This window comes from Rhinopithecus roxellana, chromosome 10, assembly GCF_007565055.1.
Source record: "Rhinopithecus roxellana isolate Shanxi Qingling chromosome 10, ASM756505v1, whole genome shotgun sequence".
Lineage (NCBI taxonomy): Eukaryota > Metazoa > Chordata > Mammalia > Primates > Cercopithecidae > Rhinopithecus > Rhinopithecus roxellana.
Genome location: NC_044558.1, coordinates 26,017,425 through 26,040,170, shown reverse-complemented (window position 1 = coordinate 26,040,170; position 22,746 = coordinate 26,017,425). Strand labels below are relative to the sequence as shown.

At 42.7% G+C, this 22,746-nt stretch overlaps 2 protein-coding genes and 1 long non-coding RNA gene across 3 annotated transcripts in view; 2 read left to right on the top strand and 1 right to left on the bottom strand.

The window, feature by feature from the left end:
- Positions 1 to 6,426, top strand: part of LOC104657486 (putative tetratricopeptide repeat protein 41) — an 87,342-nt gene extending 80,916 nt beyond the window's left edge. Inside the window, exons 15-16 of the mRNA XM_030939286.1 lie at positions 5,541 to 5,670; positions 5,762 to 6,426. Coding sequence (XP_030795146.1) covers positions 5,541 to 5,670; positions 5,762 to 6,425 — 794 coding nt within the window. The 3' untranslated portion in view covers position 6,426. The remainder of the gene's footprint in view (positions 1 to 5,540; positions 5,671 to 5,761) is intronic.
- On the bottom strand, positions 5,526 to 8,668 carry LOC115899990. Its single transcript, XR_004059652.1, has 2 exons — positions 8,490 to 8,668; positions 5,526 to 6,006 (listed from the first exon to the last, which is right to left on the bottom strand). It is a non-coding gene; the product is annotated as an uncharacterized LOC115899990 (long non-coding RNA).
- Positions 8,669 to 8,851: 183 nt separating this feature from the next.
- The window catches only part of NT5DC3 (5'-nucleotidase domain containing 3), a 64,500-nt gene continuing 50,605 nt past the window's right edge, over positions 8,852 to 22,746 (top strand). Inside the window, exon 1 of the mRNA XM_010357280.2 lies at positions 8,852 to 9,156. Within this exon, the coding sequence (XP_010355582.1) occupies positions 8,949 to 9,156 (208 nt within the window). The 5' untranslated portion in view covers positions 8,852 to 8,948. The remainder of the gene's footprint in view (positions 9,157 to 22,746) is intronic.

The following is a 22,746-nucleotide window of genomic DNA, read 5'->3' as shown; positions in this document are numbered from 1 at the left end:
GGCATGCATTTCTCTGACCCCAAGTCCGAAGCCCTTCCCGCTGTTTGTGAGCTCTAGGAGTTTGTGGTCTTGTTGGGGTGACAAGCACATGAAGAGAAGTGCAATCCAATGTGTTGTGTACTGTGACAGACACTGGAGGGGGCACAGGGACCCACAGAAAATAGGCAAGAAGGAAGACTTTCCAGAGACAGTGGCTTGGGCTGAGTTCTGACAGGTGCCTGGTGAAGAAGTTCATGAGGAGCATTTTAGGTAAGGAGGATCAGCATGAACAATGTCAAGGAAGGAAGAACTTGGGTGGTTTGAAACTCTGGAATGGGGAGAGTTGGGGAATGATGCTGGAGGAATCAGCATGGTTTACCAGGCTCAGGGGCTTGACAGGGCAGCTGCTGTAGGATTTCCAGCATTAAGGGGCATGAGTAAGTTTGTGTTTAGGATACAACAATCTTGTGACCAAATGGGGGATGGAATTGGTAAACTAAGAGGGGATGGTAGAAATGGAGAGAAAGTGTCAGATTTGAGACTTGGTAGGTAAATCCAACAGGCTCGGTGCTTGACTAGATGTGGGAGGTGAGAGAAAGCCAAAAGCATTTCCCAGTTTACGACTATATCATAGGTCAGTGCACCTGGGTGCATGATGCTGTTGGCATTGCAAGAGAGGGAGCACAGTTTGGTAGGGTGGGGTGGGAGCCACAGTGAGCTAATTTGGGGCCTGTTGAGTTTGAATTTTCTATCCAAGTAGAGACATTCAGTAGGCAGTAGGACGTATGAGTCTGGTGCTTAAGAGCTTGAAGACTGAGCCAGAGAAAACATCTGGGAGTCCTTAGTGTACACTGCTGGCTCAACTCAGTAGAATGGTTGAAAGAAGTAAGAAGAATGTAGGACAAGACAATGGCCAGAGGTAGAACTTGGAATAATGCCAGTATTTAAGGGGTGAGAAGAGGAAAGGGCTGTAGTAAAAGATGAAGAATGGCTCCAGAGGCAGGTCGAGAAGCAGTCAGATCATTGAAGCCAAGAGAGGAGAGTGTTGAGAACTGACCACCAGATTGAGAACAGACCACTGTGTTTAGCAACACAGAGGTCACAGGTAATGTTCAATTTTGGTGGTAGAGACGAAAGCCTGTTTAAGAGAGAACAATCTGTTCCCTCTGCTTAAAGGTGGGGCTTCTGCACAGGCCCATCTCCTTTAATTGGTACACTGGGTTCATGCAGAACTAGGGGAAGACAACAGAGGATGCTACTTGCCATCTGCAAGCAGGTCCTTTTGAGCCAGACTAGGCCATGGTTTCAGTAGAGAGGGGTGGGGGAAAGGACCCCTTAACCTCTCTGATTGTTTTCTTTGGAGCAGAAATTGAGGGCCCATGGAGACATCCAATAGCACCCTTTTACTTTTTTGGGACAATGATACACAGCTTTCTCCCTAACCTGTTTATAGATACACACATTTATGGAAAGAATAAGCAAACACTTCTAGGTTAAGTTCGTAGTTTAAAAAAGGAAAAAAGAATGAGCAAACACACTTAGTTTCTCATACTTAAAGATTTTGGACAAAGAAACTTTAGACACAGCCTAATTATCAAACAAAAAGAAACGTTCAACAAAGAGCCTTTAGACAGTGCCAAACCTTCCTTCCTCTTTACAATTGCAGCCCATCTTCTAGAATGTAGACAGAGACCATGGGCTGTGATTGTCCTCACTTCTTAATCTCATTCGCTCCCAGCACAGAATAACTCAGTGGATGCTGCCCAGTAATGAACTATCCCTCCCGGGGTGGTTCATCCACTGAGTTATTCATTCAGGGAAACTTCCTGAGACCTCTGTCAACACTGGAGAGATTTCACTGTCACCTGGAGACAACTGCCTGGACTGTTGCTGTCGGCCCGGGAAAAAGTAAACATCTCTCACGCTGGACTGGCATTGCAAAAATCCACTTGTTAGGTGACAGCAGGTATTATAGGAAGCAAGAGGAACAGGACTTAATTTTAATTTCAGTAGAATAAAAATTAGGAAAAATTGTGCTTTAGGAGAGTACTTAATAGGATAGAGGACTCTCTTTGGATGAAATATCTTGTTTTGTTTTTCTAAGGAAATAATAAATATTCTACCATCTTTTTAATGTTAAGCACTGAAAATAAAGTGGGGAGACTAGGAAAACTTCCTACTTAAAATCTGAGAACAGATTAGTAAGAGTGTTCATGGGACCTTCCCCCCATCCCCACCCCCAATTCACATTCCACTGGAAATAAGATGGGTGTGGCTCTGTCCAGAAGTACGACATAGAAAAGGTAACTGATGCTTTTTTTCTAGATGTATTTTTATGGAAAATCATCCCTGGAACCAACAAAACAGGAAGAATAGTGTTCTCTTTTCTCACTTGTAGAAGTTGTGGTCCTGGATCCTAGGAACTTGAGTTGGAATCCCAGTTCTGCTATTTTCTTGGCTTGTGGACGTAACCTCTCTGAGTCTCAATTTTCTTACCAATCAAGAGGTTATAATACAGTCTACCTATAGGGTAATTGTGAAGATTTAATGATATAATATATGCAAAACAGCCAATAGAGTACAAAATTAAATGTTAGGTTCCCTCGCCATCCAGGGCAAAGGTTTGAGGTGGGAAGAGGTTCAGTGACATCTCTCCAATTTAAATTCACCAATTCTGGTCTTTCCTCTTTTCTGGGTTGGGAGGACTGACTGGGTTGACCCAACTGGTACCAGCTCCAAGAAAAATGGGGTAAACTGGGGATGGAGATGAGGCAAGAATGTCCTTTCCCTGGCTTGCTTGCTGCCTGAGTCAGATTGCATCCAAGAAAGTTCTGAGGTCAAAGCTATAGGTCAGGTCTAGAATGGGTCACCAGGGAAAAGGGGCCTGAGGAGTTGTGTGTGGCCAAGATGGAGGTGGGTAGCAAGGGCATGAAGTAGTGTATGCAAAGGGCACCAGAAACTTGTCTGCATGAAAATCTCAATCCCATAGCAAGTCAGATTCTCTTCAGGGGACTTGGGCAGAATGAAGAGAGTCAGTCACACCTATGAATCTGGTTATTGGTGCCCAGAGTATCTCTGAGAATGGGTTCTGTGTTTGCCACCACATGACACATCCAGTTTCTATTTTTCTCCACTTTTTCTTTTAAGGCCAATGCAACTTGGTCATCAAGAACAGGGTAATTCACAAATGTCTTCTGTTGAGCTAGACTGAGGCACCTGGGAACATCACAGGGAGTCATGAAAATAGTTCAAAAAGAAGAAACATAGTCCCAGATCACTAAGCAGAGACAGCAGCTGAAATTTCCTATAGGATTTCCAGAGAAAGCTGCAGGCATGTGAGATACAGGGTCTGATCCATGAAGCAAAGCCACAGAGAGAGAACATCTCTGTGACCAGAAGCCACAGCTGATATTCAGGAGCACAATCCACAATGGGGAAGAGGCAGCCTAGTGCAGTAGTGCAGGGCATGGACTTCAGGATGAGGCTGACCCAGGACTGTTCTTCCATGAACTAGAATAAGTTCCTTAACCTCATCCAGCATGCTCATTTTTAAAAGACAAGTAAAATGAAACATGCACTAAAAATTCTCTGGAAGGACACATTAGAAACTAACGTCATTGGTTCCATTTTAGAAGACTGCACAGATGGGGACAGAGAAGGGAAAGACACTTTTCACTTTACAGATTGATAAATTTTCATTTTTGAACCAGGTGGACAGGTGATGATAATTTATATGTTATAAGATTACACAGTCCTGACAGATGGTAATTATATATATTTGCTGTTATTGTTGTTAACACAGGAACAGGGACTGGGTCATCTGTCAGTGTTTTTAGCCTTTACATAGGCAGCAGTCTCTTTATCACGTTTCTGAATCAGTGCCTTATACACACCAGCCTTACGTTATGTTTGTAATCAATGGTATAAGTCCAGCCCCTTAAAAGTAGTCTTGTAAATGGGTAAAATGAATAAATAAGTACCATCTGCAAGTTAGATTGTAAAATGGATTGTTTTTATTTTAACAAATTTTAGAGAATTCAATTTTATTCTTCTTCTTCTTCTTATTATTATTTTGAAGATGGAATCTCATTCTGTCGCCCAGGCTGGAGTGCAGTGGCACAATCTCAGCTCACTGCAACCTCCGCCTCCCAGATTCAAGCGATTCTCCTGCCTCAGCCTCCCAAGTAGTTGGGATTACAGGTGCATGCCACCACGCCCAGCTAATTTTTGTGTTTTTAGTAGAGACAGGGTTTTGCCATGTTGGCCAAGCTGGTCTTGAATTCCTGACCTCAAGTGATCTGCCCGCCTCAGCCTCCCAAAGTACTGGGATTATAGGCATGAGCCACTGCACCAGGTCGAGAATTCAATTCATTGACTGTGGCAGTTGGAAAATTTTTTTCTCAATTTTTTTATTTTGAAAAATTTCAAACCTTCAGAGAAATTTCAAGAATAGTGTAGTGAAAGATCATATAACCTTCACCTATCTTCATCAATTGTTTTTTAAAATTGTTATTATTGTTTTGTATAGAGACAGGGTCTCCCTATGTTGCCCAGGCTGGTCTCAAACTGCTGGACTCAAGCAATCCTACCTCCTCAGCCTCCCAGAGGGCTGGGATTACAGACATGAGCCACCCACCGCACCTAGCCCACCAGTTGTTAATATTTTGCCACATCTGTGTTCTCTCTTTCATATACAGGCACAGACACATATATACATATATATTTTTTCTGAACCATTTGAAAGTTAGTTGCAAACATGACACTTTTATGTCTAAATACCATACTTCAGCATATGTCTTCTGAGTACAAGGACATTCTCCCATATAACCACAATAATCAAACCCAGGAAATTTAACTATTGCCTAAGACTATTATCTAACTATAGTTCATATTCAAATCTCCCCAAGTATCTAGTAATGTCCTCTATAGCTGTTAACTTATTGACGATCTTGCATTGCATTTGTCTCTTTTAGTCTAGATTTAAGTACCTTTGTTTTGTCATTATGACATTGACTATTTTGAAGAGTTGAAGTCAGGTTCCACTCTCCCATCCCTATCCCAATGTCCTTCAGTTTGTATCTGTCTGATTCTTTCTTTCTTTCTATTTTTTTGAGACAAGGTTTCACTCTGTCGTCCAGGCTGGAATGCAGTGGCACAATCTTGGCTCACTGCAACTTCTGCCTCCTGGTCTCAAGCGATCCTCCCACCTGTCTCCCAAGTAGCTAGGACTATAGTCACGCGCTACCATGCTCAGCTAATTTTTGTATTTTTTGTAGAGATGGAGTTTTGCCATGTTGCCCAGGTTGGTCTTGAACTCCTGGGCTCCAGTAATCTACATGTCTCAGCCTTCCAAAGTGAATGGATTACTGGCATGAGCCACTGCGTCCAGCCTGATTGGATTGTTTCTTTATGATTAGGCTCAGGTTAAGTATTTTTGGCAGAATATTACAAATAAGTCATGCTCCAATGCCACTTTTTATAAATGTTTGTTATCCTTCTCTTTTAAATGTGTGAAGCCAGGAGTAATAAAAAGTCTAATATTCTTATTTTCAAATATCTAGCAGGTCAGTTATTGGCAAGTGACTCTTGTCATCACGTCATGATTGAGGCAGTAGGCTATTTGTACAGATCACTTGATTTAAGGGTGATCCACCTGGGATCTTCTCATTCATCAATCCATGGAATTCTGCAGTGAGTCTTTATTTCATGTTCCAAACAGAAATATGCTTCTGGTTATTCATGTTATATATATGACCTCTTGACAACTTTTGATCTTTTGCAGCCTTCTGAGAGAAATTGAGTGGATCCGGAGCCAGAGATGTTGGCCTCAAGGTATGAGCCAGCAACATTCTGAGGGTTCTAGGAATGGCTTCTCATTATGGGAGCACTTGCTTAAATTAAACTACCACAGTGCTCAGAGTTCTAATACAGTGAGCTCTGCAATGTGCATGAATGCAGATAAATTACACAGGGCTAGAAGAATGGACTTGGCACCTCAGACAATTTCAGATAAATCAAAATGTGCTGCTGGAAAAGGGAAAAAGAAACCCATTATTTGCATATCTGCTGAGGAAAAGATACAACGGAAGACACAAAATCATGCTGAAATATGGAATGGCTCAGGAAAGGAAGCATCAAAGAAAAAGAAAGACTATTCCTCTAACATTTTATCTTTGGGTAAAATGAATGGTTTAATAAAGCTTTCAAGGCAAAGAATGTTGTTAGCTAAAAGTGAGAGTGGAGAAGGCAAAATCACCGCCAATTACCACCATTCCCTGCCACGGCCTCTTAGTACAAAAAACCCTTGGGAATATGAGCTCATATCAGAAAAGTGGCTTTTTCATAGCCCAGATTATATTTCGATATCTCAGAAGTCTTTTTTGCAGAGAAGATTTCACACTGAAACAAAACTGTTGAAGACCTCAAATGATATTAATAAAGAATAAAAATGTATCATGGGCTTTTTGGCATCTGTTGTTTCCACTTGTCTTTAATTAGAACTCTTTTATTGGATATTTTCTTCTAAAATACACAGGATGATAATAACCAAGGTCTGGAAATACGATTATTTAGGCACTTAAACATTGTAACTCATTTTACTTAAGGAGAACAATTTTTAGGTGATTCACATTTCTATGGTAGGTAGAGCAATTTGATCTCATAGTGTTCCATATCCAAAAGTATACAGAAGCAATGTTATTAAAATTCTAATTGTATTATTTTTGCATTGCTATAGTTTATTTTGAATTTATGAATTTTCCACATGAACAAAATTTACAATTGCTGTCACCAACCCTTTTTATGAAACACGAAGTAAGAAATATATAATTTGGCATATAACTAAAATCATAAAGTGAGTTTAAAGTACCAGAGCTCATGTATTTGATATCATATCTGTTTTAAACATTTTATTGTCTCATTTTATCAGTGATTCATAAAACATTAACCATTAGCTGTTAAGGATTACTTATTGGCTACTTTCTTCCCTATCACCCGCCTAAATCCTACATACTATATGTTAGGAAGCCAAATGGAAGAATGGGTTCAGTTGTGTGGTTTTAGGAAAGTTATTTCATCTTTCTTGGCCTCGGTTTCACTACTGTCAGTCCTCTGTATCTGCAGGTTTGCATTCGTGGATTCAATCAACCATGGATAAAAATATTAGAAAAAAAATCAACAATGAAAAGTAATACAAATAGAAAATGCAGTATCACAACTATTTACAGAGCATTTACATTGTATTAGGTATGAAAAGTAATTGAGGCCTGGTGCAATGGCTTGCACCTGTACTCCCAGCACTTTGGAAGGCCAAGGTGGGCAGATTGCTTGAGTCCAGGAGTTTGAGACCAACCTAGGCAACATGGCGAGACCCCATCTCTACGAAAAAATACAAAAATTAGCTGGTCGTGGTGGTTCACGCCTGTAATGTCAGCTACTCAGGAGGCTCAGTGAGAGGATTGCTTAAGCACAGGAGGTCGAGGCTGCAGTGCACTGCGATCATACCACTGCACTCCAGCCTGGCTGACAGAGAAAGACTCTGTCTTAAAAAAAAAAAAAAGTAATCAAGATGGTTTAAAATATATAGAAGTATGTGTGTGCGCAAATACTAGCCATTTTATATAAAGGACTTGAGTATCGCCTATTTTGTTGTGTATGTATGGGGCAGGTGTTCTGGAACCAATTCCCGGCAGGTACAGAGGGATGACTATATTGTAAAACTGGAGAAACTATGGAGTCTGCTTTTCAGGATTACTGAGAGGATTGCATGAGATACTGCACACAGCAAGCCTTCAATAAATGGTGGTTTAACCCAGATGCCACCTTTTTCCATGAAACACCTCCAGACCCCTCCATCCCACAACTGGAGCATACACTAATGCCTTGGGTTATTTGTCTTAAACTGTGCTCCACCCATTTCACACAAGCCAGTATGGTCTCCTTGGCAGAGTGCCAGCCTTGACGCCTATTCCGCCTACTCCACCTGCACAGCTTGGGAAGTCCTTGCCTTCCAGCGATTTTCAGCAGGGTTCTGGCTGGGCCACATCAGTCTTTCCTGCAGAAGCTGTGTCTGACTCAGTCTACACAGAATTGCCCTCAGACAAGGAAGTTACTGTTCATTTGGCTTTAGTGGAACCACAGGCACAGGACGGGTGCAGCCTAGCAGGTGTGAGAGAAGACCTGTGCATCGAGCCGTTAGCGTGGGCAGAGGCATGAGCTGGGTGACCGTATTCCGAGGAGCTCTGTTGCCAGGCGGAAATCTAGGGTGGGGCATTGGCCTTCCAGGCTGTGTAATGGTAGTGCCCTTCAAACTTACTGAGGTATCAAGGGGCTGGGATCCTCCAGCCGACATCAGCCCACGAGTGGAGCCTCGGCCCAGCCACCCACCTCACAGGTCCTGGATAAATCTAAGCTGGGGATCAGGGACGTCCCAGAGGGGTCCCACGATCCAGGGGAGGTCCAGACTGCCATTAATTAGACTGCCAGAGGCCATTAATGCGGAGAGAGGTCACTTTCTGGGGCCAGGGCCAGAGCAGCTGGGGTGGGAGGGGCGCTGTCTGTGCGGCCAGAGCTGGGGGTCAGCCCCAGAAGGCAGGGGGAAGGTGCGGCGGAGCTGGGCGGGCGGCGCCGGGGTCGTACCTCATCATTCCATCGCATGTGGCCTGCGCGCCACCACACGGCCACCCTCGCGCCACTCTCAAATTGACCTCAGCAGGCTGGGCGTGGGGCCCCCGGCCCCGCCCCTCCCCGCCCACTCCCTGACAGACCCCGCCCCTATCCGGCCCCTCCCACTTCCCCGCCTACTCCCCGCCCCGCAGCGGCTGTAGGGCGGGCCTGCGCCGCCACGTGTTCCGACGCAGGAGCGGCCCGCCTGCAGGGCAGAGCGCGGGTAGATCTTGGGCCGGGTGGTAGCAGTCGCAGAGCGGCGCGGTGGCGGTGGTGCCGGCGGCAACAGGAAGCAGGCAGCAGGCATGACCATGGCAGCGGCGGTGGTGGTGGCCCGCGGGGCCGGAGCGAGGGCGGCGACAGCGGCGACTCTGCGGGGTGGCTGCGGGACCGCGGCTCGGGGGCGGCCGTGTGTGGGCCCCGCCCGGCCCTTGTGCACCGCACCGGGGACCGCCCCAGACATGAAGCGCTACCTGTGGGAGCGCTACCGGGAGGCGAAGAGAAGCACTGAAGGTGAGTAAGGTGGCGACCCCGCCCCGGCGCTCGGGACCCCTCCTGCGCGCTCAGCTGGGAAGCGGGCGCCCTGGGACCGGGTCCAGCCCAGCTGCGGACCTCCAGGGCCTCCAGTCGCGAACCCCGATGCCCACACCCTCAGCCGCAGGCAGCATCGCCCCTGCGAAGCGACTCAGGGAAACGCGGAAAAATGCACTCTAGAAACTTCACAACTCGCGCCTTTCCCCTGCCAGGAAAGCTGTTGTATATATTCTTAGGATTTTTAGCCCGAAATCTGCATCTGAGGGGCTTTGGGCTGCGCGGGGCGGGAGTTCCGCACACCTCCCTTGGGAGTCGGCCACTCCCACGCACCGTTAGGTGTTGTTATTCATCAATAGTAATAATAGTAACAGCCGACTCGGGCTGGTGCAGATATGCCCAGGAGCGGGGCTGCTGAGCACGTGGCCGATCCCGAGGCTGGTCTGTTTTCCTTTTGGTGGGGGTGGTGGTGGGGTGAGGAGAGGAGATGAGATGAGATGAGCTGTGCGGTGTTTGAAAGAGGAGAGGTCCAGGTGGGGAAGGTTCTGGATTATCCATTAACCTCGGTGAGGTGGGGATTATAAGGCCTTGAATGGGAACTTCATGGCCAGGTGTGCATAAAATGAGCTTGACTCAGTTGTTACTACTAATGAACTAATAAATACTAGTGCCAGGCACGTGGATTATCTCTAAATTGTTCCAGTAGTCTACGAAGGAGGTTCCACATCCCCATTCTATAGATGGGAAAGGCGAGATTCAGGTTTAAGTGACCTTGGCCAGGGTGACGCCTGAATTTAGGGTCTGTCTCAGCTCCTGACCCACTGTCCTGTTTCTTGTGCTCCGCTGACCATTTGGGAACCAATAATCCATTGTCGCTGTTGCTTCCAAGGAGGATTCAGAACCGAAGTTTGTATATTGGTTACTTCTTATTGTAGAGGTGGCACATAGAGATAGGGAGAGATTATTGGGTGAACAAGAACGTTTTATAGGATCAGATTTTCCATTTTTTGGCCAGAAGTCAGTTTAATGAAAAAAGCTAATTAGTAATTTTCAGAGGGGACGTAAAATGACTAGCAATGCAGAATTCTATGAAATGGTGGCTTATTGTCTTCGTTTCCCTTTGCCAAGAGTTAATTTTGCTTTGGCTTTTGAAGCTGTTGTGTGGTGTAGTGGAAAGAAGACTGGCTTTGGAGACATTGGGAATTTTGCAGGTCTTAAGAGATGAAAGAAATATAGAAGATTATCTAGCCCAGCTTTTGGGCAGGCAAGTTTTTTTTAACTTGTAATTCTTATTGAGATAATTGTATATTTACATGCAGTTTAAGAATTAATACAGGGGCCAGGTGTGAGCTCACGCCTGTAATCCCAGCACTTTGGGAGGCTGAAGCAGGCAGATCTCTTGAGCACAGGACCAACCTGGGCAACAAAGGAAAACACAGTCTCTACAAAAAATGCAAAATGTAGGCAGGCGTCGTGGCTCATACCTGTAGTCCCAGCTACTTGGGAGGCTGAGTTGGGGAGGACTGCTTGAGCCTGGAAGGTGGAGAGTGCAGTGAGTTGAGATTGCAACACTGCAGTCCAGCCTGGGTGGCAGAGCCAAACCCTGTGTAAATAATAAACAGAAAAGGACTAATGGAGGGAGATCCAGCATACACTTTATCCAGTTTCTCCCAGTGGTAACATTTGGCAAAACAGTAATACATTATCATAACAGTATATATTGATACAGGCCACAGATCAGAGTGTCCTCATTTTATTTGTACTTGTGTGTGTGCACATGCACGAGAGCACGAATGTATTTCTGTACAGTTTTCTCACATGTAGGTTCATATATCCACCACCGATCAAGGGACTGAACAGTTCATCATAAGGATTCCCTCATTCTGTCTTTATAGCCCCACCCACCTCCCCCCATCATGCTCTCTCTTGTCCCCAATCCCTGGAGCACTATTCTCCATTTCTAAAATGTTGTCATTTCAAAAATGTTACACTGATGGAGTCGTACACAATGTAACCTTTTGGAGCTGTTTTTTTCACCAAGTATAATTTCCTGGAGTTTTATCCAGTGTTATGTGTATTATAGCAATAGTGCATTCCTTTTTGCTGTTATTTCATGTTATGGACATAACACAGTTTAACCCTTTGTTTAACCACAGATTAACTGCATTGAACCATTTACCCATAGTTCAAAGGACATTTGGGTTGCTCCCAGTCTTTGGCTATTACAAATAAAGATGTTGTAAACATTTGTGTACAGGTTTTTGTGTGAACATACATTTTCATTTCTCTAAATGCCCAAGAGTACAATTGCTGGGTCAAACGGTAATTGCATGTTTAGTTTTATAAGAAACTGCAGGCAAAATTTTTGCCATCCTGATTTATGGATAAGGTTTGTTGCGTGCTGCCTGTGAGAACTGGGAGGTCAAAATAGGCTTGAGTTTCTTCATCTGTAAAATGGGGCTGCAGGTAGCACTAGCATCATAGGGTTCAGGTGAGGAATGGATGAGTCCATCCATGAAAGGCATTTAGGACAGTGCCTGGCGCATGAGACAGCCAAAGCATGGGATGGGGAAGATCACCATGTGATATGGTTTGGCTGTGTCCCCACCAAAATCTCAATTTGAATTGTATCTCCCAGAATTCCCACGTATTGTGGGAGGGACCCAGGGGGAGGTAATTGAATTATGGCGGACGGTCTTTCCTGTGCTATTCTCATGATAGTGATAAGTCTCATGAGATCTGACGGGTTTATCAGGGGTTTCTACTTTTGCTTCTTCCTCATTTTTCTCTTGCTGCCGCCACGTAAGTGTCTTTCACCTCCTGCCTTGATTCTGAGGCCTCCCCAGCCATGTGGAACTGTAAGTCCAAGTAAACCTCTTTTTCTTCCCAGTCCCAGGTGTATGTCTTTATTAGCAGCTTGAAAATGGACTAATACAGTAAATTGGTAGTAATAAAGTGGGATGTTGCTGAAAAGACACCTGAAAATGTTGAAGTGACTTTGGAACTGGGTAACAGGCAGAGGTTGGAACAGTTTGGAGGACTCAGAAGAAGACAAGAAAATGGGGAAAAGTTTGGAGCCTCCTAGAGACTTGTTGAATGACTTTGACAAAAATGCTGATAGTGATATGAACAATAATGTCCAGGCTGAGGTGGTCTCAGATGCAGATGAGGAACTTGTTGGGAACTGGAGCAAAGGTAACTTTTGTTACGTTTTAGCAAAGAGATTGGCAGCATTTTGCCCCACCCTGGAGATTTGTGGAACTTTACATTTCTAAGCAGCAAAGCATTCAAGAAGTGACTTGGGTGCTATTAAAGGCATTCAGTTTTAAAGGGGAAACAGAGCATCAAAGCTCTGAAAATTTGCAGACTGACGATGCAGTAGAAAAGAAAAACCCATTTTTTGAGGGGAACTTCAAGCTGCCTGCAGAAATTTGCATAAGTAGCAAAGAGCCTAATGTTGATTCCCAAGACCGTGGGGAAAATGTCTCTAGGCCACGTAGGAGACCTTCATGGCAGTCTCTCCCATTACATGCCTGGAGGCCCAGGAGGGAAAAGTGGTTTAGTGGGCCGGGCCCAGGGTCCCCATGCTGTGTGCCCTGTGTCCCAGCCGTTCCAGGTTTGGCTGAAAGAGGCCAAGGTAGAGCTTGGGCTGTGGCTTTAGAGGGTGGAAGCCCCAAGCCTTGGCAGCTTCCAGATTGTGTTGAGCCTACGGGTGCACAGAAGTCAAGAATTGAGTTTGGGAAACTCTGCCTAGATTTCAGAAGATGTATGAAAACACCTGCATGCCCAGGCAAAAGTTTGCTGCAGGGATGGGGCCCTCATGTAGAACCTCTGCTAGGGCATTGCAGAAGGGAAATGTGGGGTAGGAGCCCCCACACAGAGTCCCTACTGGGGCACTGCCTGGTGGAGCTATGAGAAGAGGGCCACTCCCCTCCAGACCCCAGAATAGTAGATCCACTGACAGCTTGCATTGTGCACCTGGAGAAGCCACAGACACTCGACGCCCGTTGGTGAAAGCAGCTGGGAGGGAGTCTGTACCCTGCAAAGCCACAGAGGCAAAGCTGCCCAAGACCGTGGGAACCCACCTCTTGCATCAGCGTGACCTGGATGTCATGCTGATACAGGATACATAAACATTCACACGTCCAAAAATCCCAAGTTAAAAAAGGAAAAAGGAAAACATTCCACTTGAGGGACTTTCTACAAAGTATATAACCAGTACTTCTCAAAACTCTAGGTTATCAAAAACAGGGAAAAGTCTGAGAAACTGTTTTAGCCTAAAGAAGCCAAACAGACATTACAACTAAATGTAGTCCATGTAGAGACCTGGAGTCAAAGGAGATCATTTTGGAGCTTTAAAATTTGACTGCCTGGCTGACTTTTGGACATGCATGGGGCCCATAACCCCTTTATTTTGGCCAATTTCTCCCATTTGGAATGGCTGTATTTACCCAATACCTGTACTCCCATTGCATCTAGGAAGTAACCACCTTGCTTTTGATTTTACAGGTTCATAGGCGGAAGGGACTTATCTTGTCTCAGATGAGACTTTGGACTGTGGACTTTTGGGTTAGTGCTAAAATGAGTTAAGACTTTGGGGTACTGTTGAGAAGGCATGATTGGTTTTGAAATGTGAGGACATGAGATTGGAGGGACAAGAGCGGAATGATATGGTTTGACCGTGTCCCCACCAAAATCTCAACTTGAATGGCATCTCCCAGATTTCCCACATGTTGTGGGAGGGACCCAGGGGGAGGTAATCGCATCATGGGGGCTGGTCTTTCCCGTGCTATTCTCATGATAGTAAATAAGTCTCATGAGATCTGATAGGTTTATCAGGGGTTTCCACTTTTGCTGCTGCTTCATTTTTCTGTTGGCTGCCGCTATGTAAGAAGTGTCTTTCACCTCCCGCCATGGTTCTGAGGCCTCCCCAGCCATGTGGAACTGTAAGTCCAATTAAACCTCTTTTTCTTCCCAGTCTCGATTATGTCTTTATCAGCAGGTGGAAACGGACTAATACACCATGGGACCAAAGTTTGGACTTTGGTGTGTGACAGTCCAGGGAGGACTTTGGAGTGTGACAGCCATGTTACTTTCCTCTCTGACCTTAGTTTCCTTCATTGCAATATGGAATTAATGTGGAGATTTTTAGTGTGTGCTTGGCACCCAGCAGAATCTCAGTAGATAGCAGCTATTATTAATTAAGAAATAATTGTCAGCCTTAGCACATTTAGTAAGAGGTGGAGGTGGGTTATTTAGCTCTAGAGTCTGGGTCTCCTTGTGATTAGGGCAGTGCCATAACTAGCTTTGTGGCCTTGAGCAAGTCACCTAATCCCTCCTGGCTTTGGCTTCTGTCTCTGTAAAATGAGGCCACTGCACTGAATAACATCCAAGTCTTTTTAAGTGTTAGAAGTATTCACGTGTTAGAGGTATAGGATTCGGCGGACCCTATCTCCTCTTCATGCCCGCTGCACAAATGCATGTGGTCCCTATTACCCCTGAGAATGTGGGGGCATTTATGAGGCTTTTTCTTCTTTGTCTTGTCCAGGACTGCACCATTCCTTCTCCCCTCTTTTTGAAGTCTGTGTGAATTTATGTGCCTAGCTTGAGTTCATCCAACAAGCATTTATTAAGCACCCAGCAGTGGGTTTGACGGCTGCTGGTTCACAGTCGGATGAGTCTGATAGGGAGGGTTCAGCAGTGGCTGAGTTACTGCCTGTGCAGAGCTGGGGACCAGTGTTGCATGGGTGGGGATTCTGGTAAACAGATGAATGACAGTTTACCTCCGGGGAGACAAGCAACGAGGCCCAGGGGCTCAGGGATGCAGGAAATGTGTCTCTGAGGCTGACCCTTGAGCTGTGTCTTGTAGGAAGGCGCAGTCAGAAGAAATACTGATGAATTCATTTAAAACATATAGATCTCCCCACCCCCAGTTGCAAGAGGACAAAATAATTTTATTTTCTCACTTTCTTTCTGGCCACTTGATCTCTTTCCTTCATCCAAACAATCTGTTCAGGTGTCTTCCCTTTGAAGGGCTCCCAGAGTGAAGCCTGCGCAGGGGAAGAACGCTTTTTAAAGCTTTGTTTTACCCTTTCTCTTATAGCCTTCGTGTCATTTTAATTAAAAAGTTTTTTTAAAAACTTTATTTTTGAGATCAGTTTTAGATTTACAGAAAAATTACATAGTTTCTATAAGCCCTACACCCATTTCTCTTATTAATCTCTCACATTACTATATTTGCCCCAATTAATGAACCAATACTGATACATTATTCGTAGTTTACTCAGATTTCCTTAGTATTTACCTACCCTCCTTTTTTTCTTCCAGGATGCCATCCAGGATAGCACACTACATTTAGTTGTCATGTCTGTTCGGCTTCTGTACACTATAACAGTTTCTCAGACTTTTCCCTGTTTTTGATGACCTTGACAGTTTTGAGGAGTACTGATTACATACTTTGTAGAAAGTCCCTCACTTGGAACATTTTCCTTTTTTCCTTTTTTAACTTGGGATTTTTGGACGTGTGAATGTTTATGCATCCTGTATCAAACTCAGCTCAAAAAAAAAGAAAAAAGATTCTTTATATTTTTAGGAAAAGAGATACTGGTTTAAACCTCTAGCAAAAACGTCAGCTGTTGCAGTTTTCCCCTGGAGCAGTGGTTCTCAATGGGAGTTGGAGGGGGCAGTTTTGTCCCCCAGGGGATATTTGGCAACACCTGGAGACCTTTTTGTCACAACTTGGGGGAAAAGGGGTGCTGCTGGCCTCTGGAGGCCAGGGTTGCTGCTAAACATCCTACAGTGCACAGGGCAATATCCCATAACAGAATTATCTGGCCTCAAATGTTGGTAGTGCCAAGGTTGAGAATCCTCATTCTAAAATGAATTCTAAGAAATCTTGGTGTGATTATAATTGAAAGGGCTGGATATACTTGTGTGTGATCTCTTCTTGTCTGTTGTACTTTTATGTTGCATGTGTCTTCTTTGAACTCAAGCTCTGGCCTTCCAGGTGTGCTCGTCAGTTACTTGGCCTGTCCTCTTAGGTACAGAATGCTAGCCTTCGTACTCCTCCAAGATGGGTCGCTCCAACCTTATGTTTTGTTAGTCGCACGGATTTTTTTTTTTTTTTTTTCATTAGAATTAATCTTGGAGCCTGGTTTATTTAGAACATTTCACTACTTGGCTGGGGTTATAGACTGTATTAAGTTGTGGTAAGAAGTATGAGGATTAGTTAGAAGCTTTTATAGGGTGTTGAAAGATTTATTCAAAGTTCTGGGTGGAGACCATTTACTAATCAGTCAAAAATTATGTACTGTATTCAGTGAGGACTGTGTCTACACGATGATGTAAGCTTAGCATGTATAAAATAAGCATAAGACATGAGGATAATAATCATTCTATATAACGTGTAATATTAAATACAGTAAATAGTAATAGTAAGCATAAATTCCTCAAGGAACTGCATTGGGTTAAAGACACTCTTGAGATAATTTTAAAATTAGACCAATTATTTCTCAGACTGTTTCACAATCTTTTGAGAGATGTAGTTAGAGATGTAGAAAATACATGTTAAAGAAGCTTCTTTGTAGCTGGGCTTTTCAGAGCTAGCTTTGGAGCCAGTGAGTCAGAGCCTTTAAAATGAATGAATCTCCAAAATGAATGATGGGGGGAAGTAGGTTTAGTGCTTCCCAAGTAAATTTGTGGAGGCCCCTTTTTGAGGTGATGACTCTATTTTGAGGCTCTACGGAATATACTTGGGAAGTTATAATACTATGCCTAATAAGAACATATGTTAATAATACTGAAAGATGCTTACTTGTACCAGAAATGTGTTTTTTCTGTGTAGCAGGAATATAGAGTAATGGAGTCATAGTACCCTCCCAGAATCTGGAGAAAGCCGTTTTGCCTTTATAAAATGACACATTTGCACTATTACATATAATACTTGAGCACACACAAACGATTTTGTGTATAATTTCAGGGGATCCCAGGGGCATCTTAGTGTCTTCTGGTGACCCAGTTTTCATTTAGTTCTTCTGTTACTCTTTAGGGAAGTTTGAAGGATTGAGCTGTTATGCTCAGTGATCCTTATGGAGGCAGAGCTCAGCATGGAGACTGTTTTCTAGATTGAAATTTGCTGCTGGGGTCAAGAAGCCTGCCTGGAATAATGATATTTTTTGGCCTGACTTTTGCTGCTGAGTGTTACGGTTTTCTGTAACTGTCGTGGAGGTGGCTGACTGATCTACCAGTTGAAATCTAGAGTTCGTTTTCCCATTTCATTAGGGTATAAATTCTGGGTAGGGTAAAGAGGAAGTGAAAAGGAAATGAAATAATTTTTTTTTTTTTTGCCATCTTTTGAAGATAAGTCAAATTAAAAAATTCAGTAGTCTTCAAACTGGCACATCGGAATCACCTGGGAAGCTTGTTTAAAAATGGAAATTCTGAGGCTAACCCTGGAGATTCTGATTCCTAAAATATGCAGGTAAGGCTCAGGAATCTACATTTTTACAGACTGGGTTTAGAAACCAATCTTTCATTGAACTCTTAAAGACATGTGGAAACAGATATCCCCTAACCTTCAAGAGTTCTTTTGTACTTTGGCTTTCAGCAATGTGGCAGACTAGATCGGATAAAAAACCTTTTTGTATAGAATACCCACATGCTGAAAAAAATACAAAGGACCTTCTCTTGAAGTCATAACTGAACTCTGAGAAACTAGAGAAATCTCAAGGACTAATAATGAAGAGGAAGCCGAGGCCAGGTGTGATGGCTCAGGCCTGTCGTCCCAGAGCTTTGGGAAGCTGAGGTGGGCATATCACTTGGGGACAGGAGTTTGAGACCAGCCTGGGTGACATGGTGAAACCCAGTCTCTACTAAAAATACAAAAATTACCTGGGTGAGGTGGCATGAGCCTATAATCCCAGCCACTTGGAATGCTGAGGCATGATAATTGGCTTGAACCCACGAAGTGAAGGTTGCAGTGAGCCGAGATCACACCACTGTACTCCAGCCTGAGTAACAGATTGGGATTCTGTCTCAAAAAAAAAAAAAAAAAGAGGAAGCTGAAACCAGAATGATGACCAGTCTGGAAAGTGTGACCGTTCTGGGAACATTTGTTGCCTGCTGGGAGGGAAGACTAGACATTGGGTATTCATTCTGTCTCTCTCTCTCTCTCTCTCTCTCTCTCTCTCTCTCTCTCTCTCTCTCTCTCTCTCTCTGTCTCTCTCTCTCATTCTGTCTGTCTGTCTCTCTCTCTCTCTCTCTCTCTCTCTCTCCTCTCTCTCTCGTCTGTTTTGGTCTTTCCTCGAGGTATTTTTTCTGTGTGTTCGAGGGCAGGTTTTGGAAGTCTCCCATGACCTTGTAATCATAGGGTCGTCCTTACATGGATTTGGGTTTGAATTTATTCTTCTTATGTTGTCTGACAATCTGTATGAGCCCATTCTTACATTGCTATGAAGAAATACCCGAGACTGGGTAATTTATAAAGAAAAGTGGTTTAATTGACTCACAGTTCAGCATGGCTAGGGAAGCCTTGGGAAACTTAGAATTGTGGCAGAAGGCACCTCTTTACAGGGCATCAGGAGACAGAATGAGTGCCAGCAGGGGAAATGCCAGATGCCTATAAAACCATCAGATCTCATGAGGTTTGCTCATCATCACAAGAACAGCATGGGGGAAGCTGCCTCCATGATTCAGTTACCTCTTCCCGCCCTTGACACATGGGGGTTATGGGGATTACAATTCAAGGTGAGATTTGGGTGGGGACATAGAGCCAAACCATATCACAAACCCAACTGAGAAACTGAGTGATAGTGATCTGGCACTCCTGGTAGAAGTCAATGCAAACTCTCTGGATAAATAGACCTTAAGCCCAGGCCTCCCAGGATTCTCAAGATTAGATCTGAGCTTACAATCCAAAATTTAAAAATACACAAATAAGCCACCATAAGGGAGAACCAGCAGAATCAGCAGACAGCACAATTAGTATTAGGAGGACTTAAGATACTAGAATTATTAAGTAAAGAATATATATAGTGCTACCTGAGAATGTTTGAAACTTTTGGAGAAATAAGAGATGAAATGGAAAATGTGAGCAGAAAATATGAAGCTACTAAAATTATCAGGCAGGTTTTAAAAAGAACCAAATAGAAATTTTAGAAATTAAAGTTTTAATCTTTAAAATTAAAAGTTTAATGGAATGGTTTTAACTTTCAGATTAGAAAAAGAAGAAACAAGAATTATTGGTCTGGGCGATAACTCTGAGAACATTATCCAGAGTATAATATAATCAAAGAGATGGATATTGTGAAAGCAGTTGACAGACTGATAGTGTGAGATGTCAAACATATGTCTAATTGGAGTTCCAGTAGGAGAGATTGGCAATTGGGGGAGAGAAAATATTAAAAGAAAAAATTGCTGAAAGTTTTCCAAAACAAATGAAAGACAGAGTCCTCAAACTTAGAATGCAAAGCAAATCCCAAGCAGGATGAATAAGAAGTAATATATACAAAAGACAAAGAGAAGACCATAAAAGTAGCCAAAAAGACTCAAAGGCATAGTAGTTAAGAATATAGACCATGGAGCAAGCATACCTGGGATCAAATCCTAGCTTCATCATTTATAAGCCGTGACCTTGGGCAAATGATGTCTATGTGTCTCAGTTTCCTTATATGTAAAAAGGGGCTAACAATAATACCTGTCTCTGATGATTGGTAGGTTTAAATGAGTTAATGTATGTAGAGTTTTTAAAATAGTACCTGTTGCGTAGTAAGTCCCTTGTAAATGTCAACCACAATTATTGATGGTGTTATTACCATAAAGGACTGGGAGACTGATAGACTTTTGAACAGTGATAGCAGAACCTTCAAGACAGTAGATCACTTCAAAGTCTGACAGAAAAATGTCAGTTTAGAATTGTATATCTAGTTCAATAATCATTTAAGAAAGAATGTGAAGACACTTTTTTAAAAATTAAAAGCTAAGAGCTTTACCATCAAGAAACTCACTAAAGGAACTTCTAAAGGATATATATATATGTAAAGAAAAAAAAATTTTCCAAAGGTCTTAGATGCAAGTAAAAATGGAGAAAAAAGAAATTGGTAGACATGTGAATAAATCTAAACAAATATTGACAATGTTGAAATCAATCCAAAAGTGGATAGGAGAGAAGGTAAAAGACACAGAAAAAGCAAGAAATAGTATAGAATGTGATGGGGAAAATAATTCCAAATATATTAATTATCATGATAAACTCAGATTAAAAGACAGATTGTCAGATCAGATACAAGAAACAGTCCAGCTGGATGCTGTTTATAAGAGATGTACTCCAAAACAAAGATATAGAAAGGTTGAGTTTAATAGTATGGGAAAAGATATCTTGGGTAAATGGTAACCAAAGAAAACAGCAAGTTATTAATATCAGACAAATATCGAAATGATATTAAAGGGAAATACATACTATTAACTGTAAGAAAAGTTGCAAACCACAGTTCATGGGCCAGTTGTACCCTGATGTCTCTTTTTGTATATTAAGTTTTATTGGAATATAGCCACACCCATTTGTTTCTGGTTCTCCTGGATGTCAGAGGTGAGCAGTTGCAACAGAGACTATATGCAGATCCGCAAATATTTAACTGGCCCTTTATAGAAAACGTGTTATCTGCTGAACTAGAACTACAGAAATATACCTACATGGGTGACTCTCACAAGAATAATTTTGAGTAAAAAGAAAAAAGCAAGTTGCAGACATATACCAATTATAAAAGGTTTTTAAAACACATAAAAATACTATAGATTACTTGTAGGGACACACATGTATGTGGTAAAAGTCTAGAGAAATGCAGGAGAGGCCGGGTGCGGTGGCTCACGCTTGTAATCCCAGCACTTTGGAAGGCTGAGGTGGGTGGATCACTTGAGGCCGGGAGTTGAAGACCAGCCTGGCCAACATGGTGAAACCCCGTCTCTACTAAAAATATAAAAATTAGCTGGGCATGGTGGCGCATACCTGTAATCCCAGCTACTCGGGGGGCCGAGGCAGGAGGATCCCTTGAACCCGGGTGGTGGGGTGTTGCAGTGAGCTGAGATCATGCCACTATACTCCAGCCTGGGCAACAGAGTGAGACTCCATCTCCAAAAAAAAAAAAGAAAAAAACAAGAGAGTGGTTTAAACACCAAAATCTGGGTAGTGGTTATGTCAGAGGCAGGAGGAGCCTGCAGATGAGGGTGGAAGGGATTTTATATCCCACTTGGATGGTAGGGATGTGGGTGTTCTTTGTATTATCTTTACCTTTCTTTATGTCTTAGAAATAGCAAGATACATTCTTTAAAAGTCTTCCCCATAGTTTAGGTGTATGATGTTGATCCTGTGGCTATACAAGAAAGTAGTAAAAAGTTTTAAGGGAGAAACGTGCCGCATCATAATTTTCACATTTTCAGATAGGAAACAAATGCCTAAAATAGGAAAACCTAAGATTCTGGCAAGTGGAGGGGCCTCTGGAGGTCATAGAGTTCAGTCCTCTGCTGAAAGAAGAAATCTGTTTTTCCATAGACTTTATTAGTGGCCATCTGGCATCTGCTTGAGCTTGTTGTGTGATCACAAGGCTGCCCATTTTATTTTGGATGGCTGAGTCACAGAGAGTACTTCTGATTCTCCTTCCATATGGAGATAGTTGCTTAAATATGAAGGTGGTGATCATGCATCATCACTGCAACTCGCCTTTGATTTGATCATTTTGGAAGCTCAACTTTGATTTCACTCTAGTTTGTCACTATCCCTTTGAAAGTGAACCATTTGTTCCTGACCTGTGGTCTGACTGGTTCGTGGTGAAGGGGGGCAACTGGCTCTTCCTTGGTGAACAAACACTGTACTTCTGTAACTTTAAGAGTTAATTCATGTTCAGTTTGTGGCCAGCCAAATCCTGACTTTGTCCTTCTTATATTGACATGATGTAATTTTAGAGAAGGAAAATAAAACATTTTTAAAAATCTCCTTTGCAAATAAGTACTTAGAAGACAATGATAGAATTCTATTATTTTTTAAAAGTCAATACTACATATTATAGCTAGGAGAGTGCAGAGAGAAAGAGAGGCTGGCTGATTGATCAAGCTGGGTTTTATAGGAAATTTTTACACTTTAAAGGATTGGTCCTTGATTTGAGTAACTTTTTCATTTTACTAGGGCTTTGAGGAAATGTTTCATGCCAAGTGAATTGATAAGATACTGATGTATAAACCTGAATATAATTTTAATTTGTATTTAGAGATGCAACTCTCTGCGTAGATTGTAATATTTTGTTCTCATTTGAGCAGAAAAATCGACTTGAGAAACACTACTAGTGAATATTAATCCTTAGCTAAGGTAGCAGACCTTTCAAACATTTTGCCCTCAGTATTCTTTTATACACTTTAAATTACTGAAGATCCTAGAGTTTCTGTTTATACATTAGTCTCAAGTAGACTTTTAAAGAATGTATTCTGCTATTATATTGCCTGATTGTATTGGAAATTAAAACCCAGAGAATTGTAAGATACGTATTTATTGATTCATTTAATTATTTTTTGAGACTCTGTCTCCCA